The sequence below is a fragment of the Pteropus vampyrus genome, unplaced genomic scaffold, assembly GCF_000151845.1.
Source record: "Pteropus vampyrus isolate Shadow unplaced genomic scaffold, Pvam_2.0 Scaffold563, whole genome shotgun sequence".
Classification (NCBI taxonomy): domain Eukaryota; kingdom Metazoa; phylum Chordata; class Mammalia; order Chiroptera; family Pteropodidae; genus Pteropus; species Pteropus vampyrus.
This window is the reverse complement of record NW_011889344.1, coordinates 336,002-347,873: the sequence shown is the minus strand read 5'-3', so window position 1 is coordinate 347,873 and position 11,872 is coordinate 336,002. Positions and strand designations below refer to the sequence as shown.

Sequence of the window (11,872 nt, the reverse complement as noted above, 5' to 3'; positions counted from 1 at the left end):
GGTATTGTTTCTTACAATGGGTTGATAAATATTTTTGAAATTTCTTAGTTTTAGTTTCTAGTGAACATTGAGAGCCACGAAAGAGCTCTTTGAGGTCCCGGTAATTTTTGAGATGTAAGGTTAGGTTCCTGAGGCAGAGCAGAGTGGGAGCTGCAGGGAGGGGTTCTCTGGGACCTCGGCTGCAGCTCACTCCCCGGCTCGCTGCGCTGCGGTGTGAGAGGTGGGGTTCTGCGAGTGGAGCTGGTGGCCTCAGGCCTTTTCTCAGCTGGTCTGCAGAGGCCTGTCCCGGCCACGCGCTGCCCGCAGGCTTTGGTACGCCCACGAGTGTGGGACCCCCACACACTGGTGTGCGATGGGGTCCTGACGCACCTCTCTGTGTCTCAGGCACCGAGTATGAGCCCTGGAGAGCTGGTCTTCTTGTTTAACTCCGTGTCCTCGTGTCCAGCACCGGTACTGCAGGGCCTGGCTGGTGGCAGCTGTTCAATACTTGATTTACTGAGTGAGTAACGACAGCACCTTGCCTTTGCGTTCGCTGGTTTTTCGTGGGGAGGGGTCACCTGAAATAGCCCCCACTCCCTGTCCAGCTACGGCCTTCCCATCCTCCGAGATTGGCCAAGCCCCATTCCTTCCTCTGAGCTGCTTCCATTCATGGAGCTCCCGGAAGTGGCCCCTCGCTCTTCGGCCCGTGTCCCGGCACCAGCAGTGCCTGGGCCTTTCAGCGCTTGGCCCGGCTGCGGTGGGACTAAGTGAGGATGGGGCAGGTGCTCTGTGAAAGCCTGTGGGTCCAGCTGGGGTGACCACTGATCTTCCCCACGATTTCCAGGGGAGGGAGAAAAGACAAGAGGCAAACCTGATGAGGGCTCTGTGATCGAGCTCTGGATGGACCTGCAGCCCAGTTTCTGCACAGACTTGATGACCCGGGGGGGCCCTGGGTCTCCGACCCAATCCCCAAGCTGTGCGTCCTCAACAATGACTCAGAAGCCCAAAGCACATGGATCCTTCCACACTACTTGTGTAGAATTAGCTTTCTGAACAGTTAAGTTCTAGAAAATCACACATGAGAATACTTTAAGGAAACAGAAGAATCTTTTATCTTCTCTTGTGATTTTATGGGCGACAGTAAGAATGTGGGCTCTGTGATATTAGGCAAATCACCTCACCTCTCTGTGCTCGGGCCTCTCCATCGAGTGGGGCTGTCACCATAACGCACGCCTGGTGGGGATGAGTATGGTGGAATGGGACTGCCACGGAACCGGGCACAGTGCCAAGACCCAAGAGTCCTCACTAAGTGTCAGCCCTTTCTGTCTTGGGCTTCCCACGGCCTCTTAGAGCTCAGCAAGGCCTCAAAATGTCCCTCATCCAGACACTGAAGCGGCTTCTACGGTGGCTGTGCAGCCTCATCTGGCCAATGGCAGTCACAGGGTACACCGGCTCCCTGGCTCTCACAAGGTCCCTCTGACAATATGGTTAAGGACCTCCAGCCTCTCCTGCACTGGTCAGCTCCCTGGTCTGTGTCACGGCCTTCAGGGCATAGAGGCCACCCTGACAGGCCTGCGGAAACATCCCTCCAGAGTCACCTACACCCAAGGAAGAGAAGCTGCCCGTGTGGGTGGGGGCAGGGAGGAGCCTTGCAGGCAGTGGGAACACCCCAGGCCCAGGGAGCGAGGTGCGGCTGGCGTAGAGGAAGATGACGGGATGGCTGGAAGGTGACCCGCAGGGCTCTGGATCCGATTCTGAGTGCATAAAGCGGTGTTGAGAGATTTCTGAACGGGAAGCAGGAGAGCCGCAAAGCTGGGCTTTAGGAGACAGGAGCGGCACAGCAGCGGCACAGCAGCAGAGCGTGTGGGTCTGAGATCCTTGTTGCCAGTGGAACTTCAGCCTTGTCCAAGGATGGCATGGAGAGTTGATGAAGAGAAGGAGTCAAGGGCGACCCCCTAGGATTCTGGCTGGAGCAACGGAGGGGAGAAGGTGCCACAGCTAGTGTGGGAAAAGCGGGGAGACTAGACAGGTTTTTACCGAGGAAGATCGAGAGCATCTCTTTGGTTGCGCAAAGTGCAGGGCTCTCATCTCCTCCAGAGCATAGAGGCCACCGTGACAGGCCTTTTCTTTCCTTTGCTGCAGAGAGCACCTTTCAGGAGGTGACAGGCGTAGGGTTTCGTAGGAGAGACGGGCCCCCTGGGGTGTCTGCCCGAATGTACCTCATGTGCAGGGAGCTCGCAACCGCCCCCCGCGCGCCTGCCCAGCGCTCCCCACCCGACAACTCATTCCGGCCACCGCGCCCCGCCGGGCTCACCTCCAGCGCCTGGCCCAGCTCCAGGTCGAAGGTGACCACGCATACGCACTCCAGCCAGGCCGAGAAGCGCGCCCAGGGCACCGCTGGAGCCCGTGCCTCAGCGGACTGCGCGCCGAGGCGGCCGCGTGCCCGGCGAGGCTCAGCGCGGGACAGCGCATCCATGGCGGCGGCGGCGGCGGCGGCGGCGGCCCGCAGCGCGTTGCCGGGGGAACGGCCCGGAGGCGTTGCCGAGGGAACGGCCCGGAGGCTGTGGCCGGGGAGCACTTCGGGACTGGCCGCGGAGCAGTCGAGCGACCGTCGCGGACCAGAGCGGCCCTTCCGTGGCCTCCCTATCCCCTGGCGGCCGGAGGAGCGCAGTGCAGCGCAGAGGAGCCGAGGCCACCAGTGAGAAGGACGCGTGCGGGCCAGAGCGGCCCAGAGCCCGGAGGCGGGACTTCCGGCGGGGCCTTGTGGGGCCGGGAAGTCGGGTCAGGCAGCGGTCGGGGCTCGGGTCGCCGAGCGAACAGACTGGAGGTCGAGCAGGGCCGCGGCGAGGACCGGGGGCTGGCGGAGCCCTGCCCGGCCCGCTGTCCTAACAGAATGTCATCGTTACGGAGCTCCCGTTCCACCAGCCATCAGACACTGATCCCAGCGATTCCGCGTCTCCGCGTCTCCCTTTCTCGGGGGGCCTCTGGTGTGCGTCCCGCAGAGGTTCCACGTCTTGGGTTCGTGTCTGCACACCGGGCGTCGTTGTCAACCACGACCTGGTCGTCAGTGCGGGCGGATGCGCCCACGCCCGTTCCTCCGCCTCTGGGGTCCGCACTCTCGCCCCTCTTTTGTGCGCCATGGCGCCGCCTTGCCCGCGCGCGGTCCCCGGCGTTCCTGCGGAAACCAGGCATAACGCGTGCATACGGTGCGAGCCACTTCGGCCATTCCCAACGCGGTGGAGAAGCGTGGCCCCACCGGTGTCACAACCGGGCGCAGAAGGGCGAGTTCGGAGCCGAGACAGTAATCTAACAGACGTGACATATGCTTTGATTTTCTGGTTTTGTTTTTAATGAAAGCTCCCCACTTCAAAGTTAGTCAGGCTAGGCTAGGCTGGAGTGACAGCCTCCGTCGTCATCGGCCCTTTCACTCGTGAGCGGGCTGGTCGGAGAGTCCGGTGGCCCTGCCTCACTGCTGTACCTCACATGGCCGCCGAGGTCGCTGGCAATGAGAAAGAGATCAATGAGGCCTGCTAGCTGTTAATTGCCCTGGCCTCCAAGTGACATATACGTCACTTCTGCTTACAGCCCAGGGGCCAAAACTAGTCATATGGTCCCGATCTAACTTCAAGGGAGTCTGGGAAATGAGAGACATAGGAGTATTCCGGGATCCACTAAGTCGTGATCCTTGCCGTTGAATTTAAGATACCATTATTTTATAAATCACCGAGGTAAAGAAACTGCCATTAATTACACAATGATGAGCAATGAAATTTTTTAAAAATTCTATTACGAAATGTTCAAAAAATAAATGAGCTGTTCCATGACCACGCATTACCTACGACCTAGAAAATACATCAATAATTAATACTTTGTTAATTAATGTCTTATGCCTTATCTCTATATCTGTCCTTTATCCATCCCTCAGTCCGTCTTATTTTTAGGTCAATTCCAAAGACAGTTGCGGACATGAATGCCCTCACCTCTAAATACTTAAGTGTGTGTATCATTAATTTGTTTTTAGTCTTTTTTTCTTTTGGGGGCATGGGGTAAAACATATATAGAGGAGTACATGACTCTTAAATAGACACGACTGTGCCCTATAGCAAGATATGGGACATAAACATCACCCCAGAAAGTTCTTTTTATGCCTCTGTCGTCACTTTCCATATCCACATCCCAGTATTCTGATCCTTTGCGCCATAGATTACTCTGTTCTAGCACTTCATAAAAATTGAATTGTACAATATATAGTCTTTTGTGTCTGGCTTCTTCACCCACAAAGTTTTTGAGATCCATTTTGTGGTATATTTCATGAATTCTTCCTTTCTTCCTGCTCTGTGCTCTGCTACATTGTGAACAGACCGCAACTCGTTTGGTCATTCTTCTGTTGATGGACATCTGGGCTCTTTCCAGTTTTTAGTTATGACCAAAAAAAAAAAAAAAAACCTGCTAAGAAGATTCCTGTACAAGACTCTGTGGAGGTACGTTTTTATTTCTCTTGGATAAGCACCTAGGAACTGAATTGCTGAGTCATAGCAATAGTCATAGAGATACATATTTAGCTTTTAAAAGAAGCCACCAGACTTTTTCTTAAAGGAACCATGCCTTTTTTTTTATTCCCACCAACAGCGGCGTATTTCTGTTTGCACCACACCTTTGGCAACATTTGGTGTTGCCAATGTTCCTAATTTTAGCCAGTCTAGTGGGTAGGTAGTGATATCTAATTGTGGTTTTCATCTGAATTTCCCTGATAATGATGTTGAGCATTTTTTCATGAGCTTATTGCATGCCATCAATTGTAAGATGTATCCTGATTTCAGGTGTTAAATTGTGGAAAAAAGTGTGCATCCAAAAATCAGTGACCTGTAGTAACCCCGCAACACTCCTTTGTGCCTCCTTCGGTCACTCCCTGCTCATACTCACAGTCCAGGCACCTACTGACCTGCATTCTGTCTCTGCAATTTTGTGTTTTCTCAGAATTTCTATATAAATGGGTTGCACAAGTGGTAGGCTGAATAATCACTCCAAAGATGTCCACACCCTAATCCCCAGAACCTGTGTAGATGTCACCTTATGTGTGGTAAAAGGGACTTTGCACATATGATTAAATTAAAGATCTTGAGATAGGTCATCCTAGATTATCCCAGTGGGCCTACTGTAAGGGTCCTTTCAAGAGAGGCGGGAGTATGAGTCTGAGAAGGCAATTTGGATGCAGAATCAGAGAGAAATTGGAAGATGCCATGCTGCTGGCTTTCAAGATGGAGGAAGGGATCATGAGCCAAGGAAGGCAGGCGCCTCCAGAAGCTGGAACAGGCAAGGAAACAGATTGTCCCCTGGGGCCTCCTCACACTTTGATTTCAGCCACAGAAGACTCATTACAGATTTCCGACTTCTAGAACTGTGAGATAATAAGTGTGTGTTGTTTTAAGCCACTAAGTTTGTGGCAATTTGTTACATCAACACTAGGAAACTAATATGTAATCTTTTTCTGTCTGGTTTCTTACACCCAGCATAATATTGTTGAGGTGTATCCATGTTGCCTATATCAGTAGTTTGTTTCTTTTTTTATGAATAGTCTTCCATTGTCTAGGTATATGACAATTTCTTTATCCATTCACCAACTGATAAACATTTGGATTGTTTCCAGTTTTTGCCTCTTACAAAAAATGCTGCTACATACATCTGTATGCAAGTCTTTGTGTGGATCCGTGTTTTAATTTCTCTTGGGTAAATACCTAAGATTGAAAGTGTTGGGCTGTATGGTATAAGCTTATGTTCAACTTTTTAAGAAATTGTCAAGCCATTTTTCATTTTCACTAGCAGTGAGGAAGATTCCATTTTCTTCACAGCATCACCCACACTGGCTGTTGTCAGACTTTTTATTTATGGCCATCCAAGGGGTTGTGGTAGTATCTTATGTCGGTAAATTTAGCATTTCCCTGATGATTAATGGTGTTGAGCATCTTTCACATGCTCATATATAGTTTGTATTATCTTCTTTGGTGAAATGCTCATTTAAATCTTTGCCCATTTTTAAATTGGGTTGTTCGTCTTATCACAGAGTTGTAAGAGTTTTTAAAAATATGTTTTTTAGGATCAAGTCCTTTATCATTTATACGATTTGAAATTATTTTTTCCAGCTGTGGTTTGCCTTTTATTTTTCCTAACAGCATCTTTTGAAGAGTAAAAGTTTTTAATTTTGATGGAGTCTAATTTATCAATTTTTTTCTCTCATGTATTGATGTCGTATCTAAGAAATCTTTTCCTAACTCAAATGATTTCCCCTATGTTTCTTCTAGAGTGTCTCAGCTCTCACATTTTGAATTAATCTTCTATATGGTGTGAAGTTAAGGGTTTAAATTATCTTTTTTTTTTTTTTTTTTGCTTATAGATATCCAATTTTTCCAATATCATTCACTTAAAAAGAAATCGAGCCCCTATTTATTTTTGGCAATTAATCACGCTATGTTTAGCTTTAATTAGTTACAAAGACTTTTCCAATCATGTCACCTAGAGGTCACTTCACCCGCTGCTCTGCTTGGCTGCCAGTCTCTTGTCTCTCTCTTCAGCAATGGTGAGGCGGATCCCCCTGCCACGGGGAAGAGAAATCCATGGTTTGTTGCCTTTGCCAATAACAAAAACGTTGGAGAGCCGGGTGACAAAGCTGTTCTCATCGGCATCTTTCACATGAACCACATCAAAAGAGCCAGGATGTCTCTCTCTGTTGGTGATCACACCAATTCTTCCCATGTTTGCACCTCTAGTCACCATACCCAGGGTACCAGTGTCAAACTTGATGAAATCAGTAATTTTGCCGGTCTCTAAATCAAATGATGTCGATCTGAATGGTGCCGTTCACTTCGATGAGGGGGTCGGGGTAGCGAGCATCATGAGTCACCAGATGAGGGATTCCTTTTGTGCCCACAAAGATCTTTCTCACTTTGCACGATTTGAACTTGGCCTTCTCAGGTGTCATCCGATCAATAGCAAAGCGATCTTGGGTGTCATAGACCAGAAGGAAATTCTGTCTGGTCTTGTCAATGCCGATGACATCCATAAAGTCAGCAGGGTAGGTCACGTCAGTCCAGACCTCACCATCGATCTCGATAAACCGCTACACCGAGGTCTTTTTCACTTCATCTCCTGTTAGCGCATACTTCAGTCTGTTCCTTAAGAGCATGATGAGAGGGAGACACTTTCTCAGCTTGTGGGGACCGATAGGTGGACGCAGAGCAAACACACCTGTCAGTTTATCCAGCATCTGATGCTTTGGCGCTGCTATGCACTTCAGTTGCTTTTTGAGCCCACGAGCCATGGCTGTGCTGGACACAGAAAAAGCGAGATTGATTCCCTGTTGAACTGACTCAGCACCTTCATAAAAAAATCAGTTGATCGTGTTTGTGAGTTTATTTCCTCCATTCTGTCCCATCGACCTGTATACCTGTCCTTATGCCAACTCCATGCGGTCTTGATTGCTCTGCCTCTACAGTACGTTTCAAAATCAAGTAGTGTGAGTCCTCCGACTTTGTTCTTTTTCAAAATTGTTTTGGCTATCTTGGCTCTTTGCATTTCTATATAAATTTTAGTATTAGCTTGTCCATTTCTACTGAAACAAAATAGGACCACCTGCTGAAATACTCCCAGGTATTGCGCTGAACCTATATGATCAGTTTGGGGAGAACCTCCATCTTAACAACATTGAGTCTTCTAGTTCATGAACGTGGCGTGCCTCTCCATCTATTTAGGTCTTCTCTAATTTTTCTCAGCAATTATTTTCGTAGTCTTTATTGCATGGGAATTGCAAGACTACCCCCGGGTTTGATGATTTGTTAGGAGGGCTCATAGGAGGAGGCATGTAGTCATTCTTATGGCTACAGTTTGTTTCAGTAAAAGGTTACAAAGTAAAGTCAACAAAGGAGAAAGGCTCATGGGGCAAAGTCTGGGGAGACCGGGCACCAGCTCTCACAGGGGCTGCTCTGCCTCGGATCACGTGGGAGGCGCTTAATTGTCCCAGAAAGTTGTGACTGAGTGTGAAATGTTGCTGGCCAGGGAAGTTCATTGCAGACTCAGCACCCAGATATTTATCAGAACTTTGTATTTCTTTCCTAAGGCTGCTGTAACAAATTGATACAAACCAGGTGGCTTAAAACAACAGACATTCATTCTCTTGCTGTCTGGGAGGCCAGGAGTCAGCAGGGCGGTTCCTTCTGAGGTTCTGAGGGAGAATCCGTCCCAGGCCTCTCCCCTGCCTTTCTTGTCCTTGGCGTTCCGTCTTTCCATCAGCTTCTCCTCCGTGTGCTCTCCGCTTTCTCAGAAGGATACTTGTCATTGGATTGAGGCCCCCCCTCCAATCCAGGATGTTCTATCTCAAGATTCTAAATTGATTGCGCTTGCAAAGACCCTTTTTCCAAAGAAGGCCACATTCACAGGTTTTGGGTGGATATGTGTTTTGAGAGGGGCCACCCACTACCAGCTGGTCAGATAGGCTGTCTCTGCCTGATGCCTGCCAAAATTTCAGGCAACCAGGGAGAAAGCAGATGTTGAGCATAAATCATATCGTTTGTACGAACAGCGTAGGCATCATGAGCCACTCTGGTCACTTCCGGGAATGGTGGCAACCCCTCTGAAGTCAGGTTTCCAGGTGACAGCCAAGGACTAACTTTGTAGGCAGGGTTTTTTGAAGGATAAGCCATCGGCCCACTGCATTGACTCTTCTGTACGCACTGATTTGTTATATTTTCTTAAGTATTTTTTTTATACAGTCGTAAATGGAATTTTTTCCTTAATTCCATTTTCAGATTGTTTGTTGCTGGTATATAGAAATATAACTGTTGTTTGTATATTGATATCATATTCTGTGACCTTAACTAGTTTTATTTATAGTAGATTTTTTTTTTGGTGAATTCCTTAGGATTTTCCAAACACGTGATCATGTCATCTGTGCATAGAGACAATTTTGCTTCTCCCTTTCTCATCTGTGTGACTTTAATGTTTTCCTTGCCTTATTGTGCAGCTAGATCCTTTAGTACTATGCAGAATCATTTCAAATATTCCTTCTGTTCCTGTCTGTCTTTCTTCTCCTCCTGGTGTTCCTATTACGTGTATGTCACACCTTTTGTATGTCCCACAGTCTTGGATATTCTTTGTTTTTCGTGGTATTTGTTCTCTTCGCTTTTCGGTTTCCGATGATTCTGCTGACACACCCTCTAGCTCGGAGGTCTTTCCCGAGCCGTGTTCCGTCCACCGATGAGCCCGCGAAAGGCATTCTCCGTTTCCGCGGCAGTGTTTCCGTGTCTAGCGTCTGTTTCTGGTTCTTTCTGAGGGTTCCCGCCCTCCGCTCACACGCTCGTGTGTTCTGGCATGCTGCCTGCGTCACCCTACAGCCCTCGCTCATCAGAGTCCCGTGTGACAACTCCAGCATCCCTGCCACGTCTGCTTCTGATGCCGGCTCTGTCTCTTCAAACTGTGCGCTGTGCCTTGTCATCTTTCCTGATAGCCGGACGTGGAGTACCAGGCGGAAGGAGCCGCAGTGACTAACCCTGGTGACGTGGCGTCAGGCGTGGGGCGGGGGGCTCCGTGGTCCCACCACCCGGCTCAGTCTTCAGCGAGCCCGCGCCCTGCTCCCTGGCTCCACGCGTGCTTCTCCGTTCTCTTCTCCCCTTTCGCTGGAACGGGTGACTGGAGGGGCTGGAGCTGGGGGTTCCCCTTCCTGGGCGGGGCTGGGGGCTCCGATGATTCCCCAGCGGGCTGGGCTCTGGCCGACGCTCCCTCCCGAGGGCAGGCTGGTTAAGGACACAGGGCTCTGGGCACCTAAAACGGCTCCTCTTCCCGCAGAGGGGCTCCCCTCTGATGCTCCCCGCAGGAACCTGGTCGTGTTCCTGGAGGTGAGTGTCACGGTACTGCGGGCCCCCCTCATGGCTGATCCCCTGGAGTTTTTAACTCTCAGACTTGTCCACTCTGAACCACTTACAGGTGCCCTGGGGGTTTCTGTCCCCAAGTCTCGGCTCCGGGAGCTGTGATGACTTGTGTTCACCTGCCCGTGTTTCTTTCCAGTCTTGGGAGCAACGGTCTGCTCTGTGCGCCCCCTTCTCTTACAGATCCTAGAAGAGCTGCTGACCTTTCTGCCTGAGCTGCTGACCTTTCCGCCTCTTACTCGTTAGGGTGGAGTGGCGACTTCCAGGCTCCTTACATGTGGAATCCTACACTAGAATTCAAGTGGTGAAAGCAGACATCCTTGCCTTGGTTCTGATTTTAGTGGGAAAGCATTAGATCTTTCTCCATTAGATTTAATTTTAGCTATAGATTTTCCTAGCTATGTTTTATGAAGTTGGGGAAATTTCCATTTGTTCCTAGTTTGTTGAGAGTATTTATCATGAATAGGTATTGTTGAATTTCATTCTTCCTTTATTCCTGTTGATTTGAGTGACCTTCTGTTATTTCCTTTCGGCTTGAAGAACTCCCTTTGACATTTCTGGTAAGTTGGATCTGCTAGCAATGGTGTTTCTGTTCTGTTTGGGGATGTCTTTATCTCACCTTCATTATTTTTCAACTTCATTTTTGAAGGATAGTATTGCTGGGTATAGAATTTTTTTCATTGACAGATTTTATTTTTTTTCCTGAACTTTAAATATGCCATTTTACTGCCTTCTGGCCTCCATCATCTTTGATGAGAAGCCAGCCAGTGAATGCATCATCGTTCTCCTTCGCATGATGGGTTATTTTTCTCTGTCTGTGACATGCAGGAATTCGGTTATGGTGCACCCAGCTGTGGCTCTCCCTGTGTGCCCTCTTTGGTTGATAGAGCAGTGGTCTTCTGATGCCCTGGCCTGTGCCCTGCCACACTGTGGGGGCTCTGGAAGAGAATAGGGCCCTTCTTTCTGCTCCAATGGCACTCCAGAGGCAGCATGCATTTTATATTTGTTGGTGAATAATTTTGCACTTGGTATTCTTAATGACAGAATTAATTTTATTTGGTCCTTCTGTGTCAGAAATATTGAATTCAGCTTGGCTTTGTTTTAGGCATTTCGTGTACCCTACAAGGCAGTTTGGAAGGGAAATCTTTTAAGGAGCCCACGTCTTGTGTCCAATTACAGAAACAGGAATTGTGGTAGCTCTGCATGTTATAATGTGTTTATTTGCATATACAAACCATTTTCTTCTCTCTCCATTTTTTAAATATATGCAAGTTGTCAGAAGTTAACTTTATTTAGTTTTAAGATAAGAGAATAAGAGAATATTAAGTGAAACAGTGACAGAATTTGAGAAGTAATTAATGTAGCCAACAACGAACATAATGACTCTTGGGCCTGCGCATATGCTCATTTTGGGGAAAGAGTGAGAACGTCTTCACTTGCAGCAAGGATGGATGTATCTCATTAGGTGAAAACATAGATTGTTTTATTGTTGTGTGGAAGTTCAGGTATGTTTGAAAAGGTGCGTACCCACGCTGACCGTCCAGAGAATTGGACTCTGCCATTTTCCACTTATGGCCTCAGCTCCAAATCCTCCTCTCTTTGCCTGCTCTGCGATAACGGACCTGTAAGCGTTTCTCTTTCGCAGTTGGCCCGATGTTAAACTTCGTCAGGAAGGGACCTCCTGGCCCTGAAACCCGGTTTTGCAGCTCAATCCACAGCACCCCAGCCTCTGCGGAGAGGGGCCTCTGCTTGCAGGGCGCTTCTCGTCTCGGTTTGTAAGCCGATGTTTTTTTAACCCCGCCTCGTGGAAGTTCACCCTACGAAACCTGTCAGAGATCTGCCCTGCGAGGTGTTGGGGACAGGTGTTCAGAGAGAGGCATTCTACTATCAAGCCCGCGAGGGGCTGCTGGGGAAGCTGGAGCCCCAGAAGCAGGACGCGGGGAAGTCCGGCAGCCTGAAGCTGGTGCCTCCGGCGCGCA

The 11,872-nt window shown here is 49.0% G+C and overlaps 1 protein-coding gene and 1 pseudogene across 8 annotated transcripts in view; both read right to left on the bottom strand.

The window, feature by feature from the left end:
• DENND6B (DENN domain containing 6B) overlaps positions 1-2,905 on the bottom strand; it is a 13,925-nt gene extending 11,020 nt beyond the window's left edge. For 4 of the 8 annotated variants that reach the window (XM_011384152.2, XM_023525445.1, XM_011384154.2 and 1 more), the window contains exon 1: positions 2,294-2,905. In XM_011384152.2, the coding sequence (XP_011382454.1) occupies positions 2,294-2,455 (162 nt within the window). In that variant the 5' untranslated portion in view covers positions 2,456-2,905. Of the gene's footprint in view, positions 1-1,160; positions 1,213-2,293 lie in introns of all 8 variants that reach the window. The other 4 variants (XM_023525448.1, XM_023525449.1, XM_023525447.1 and 1 more) reach the window with 4 other exon arrangements.
• Positions 2,906-6,292: 3,387 nt separating this feature from the next.
• Positions 6,293-7,294, bottom strand: LOC105308280 (annotated as a pseudogene).
• Between the last annotated feature and the right edge of the window lie 4,578 nt (positions 7,295-11,872).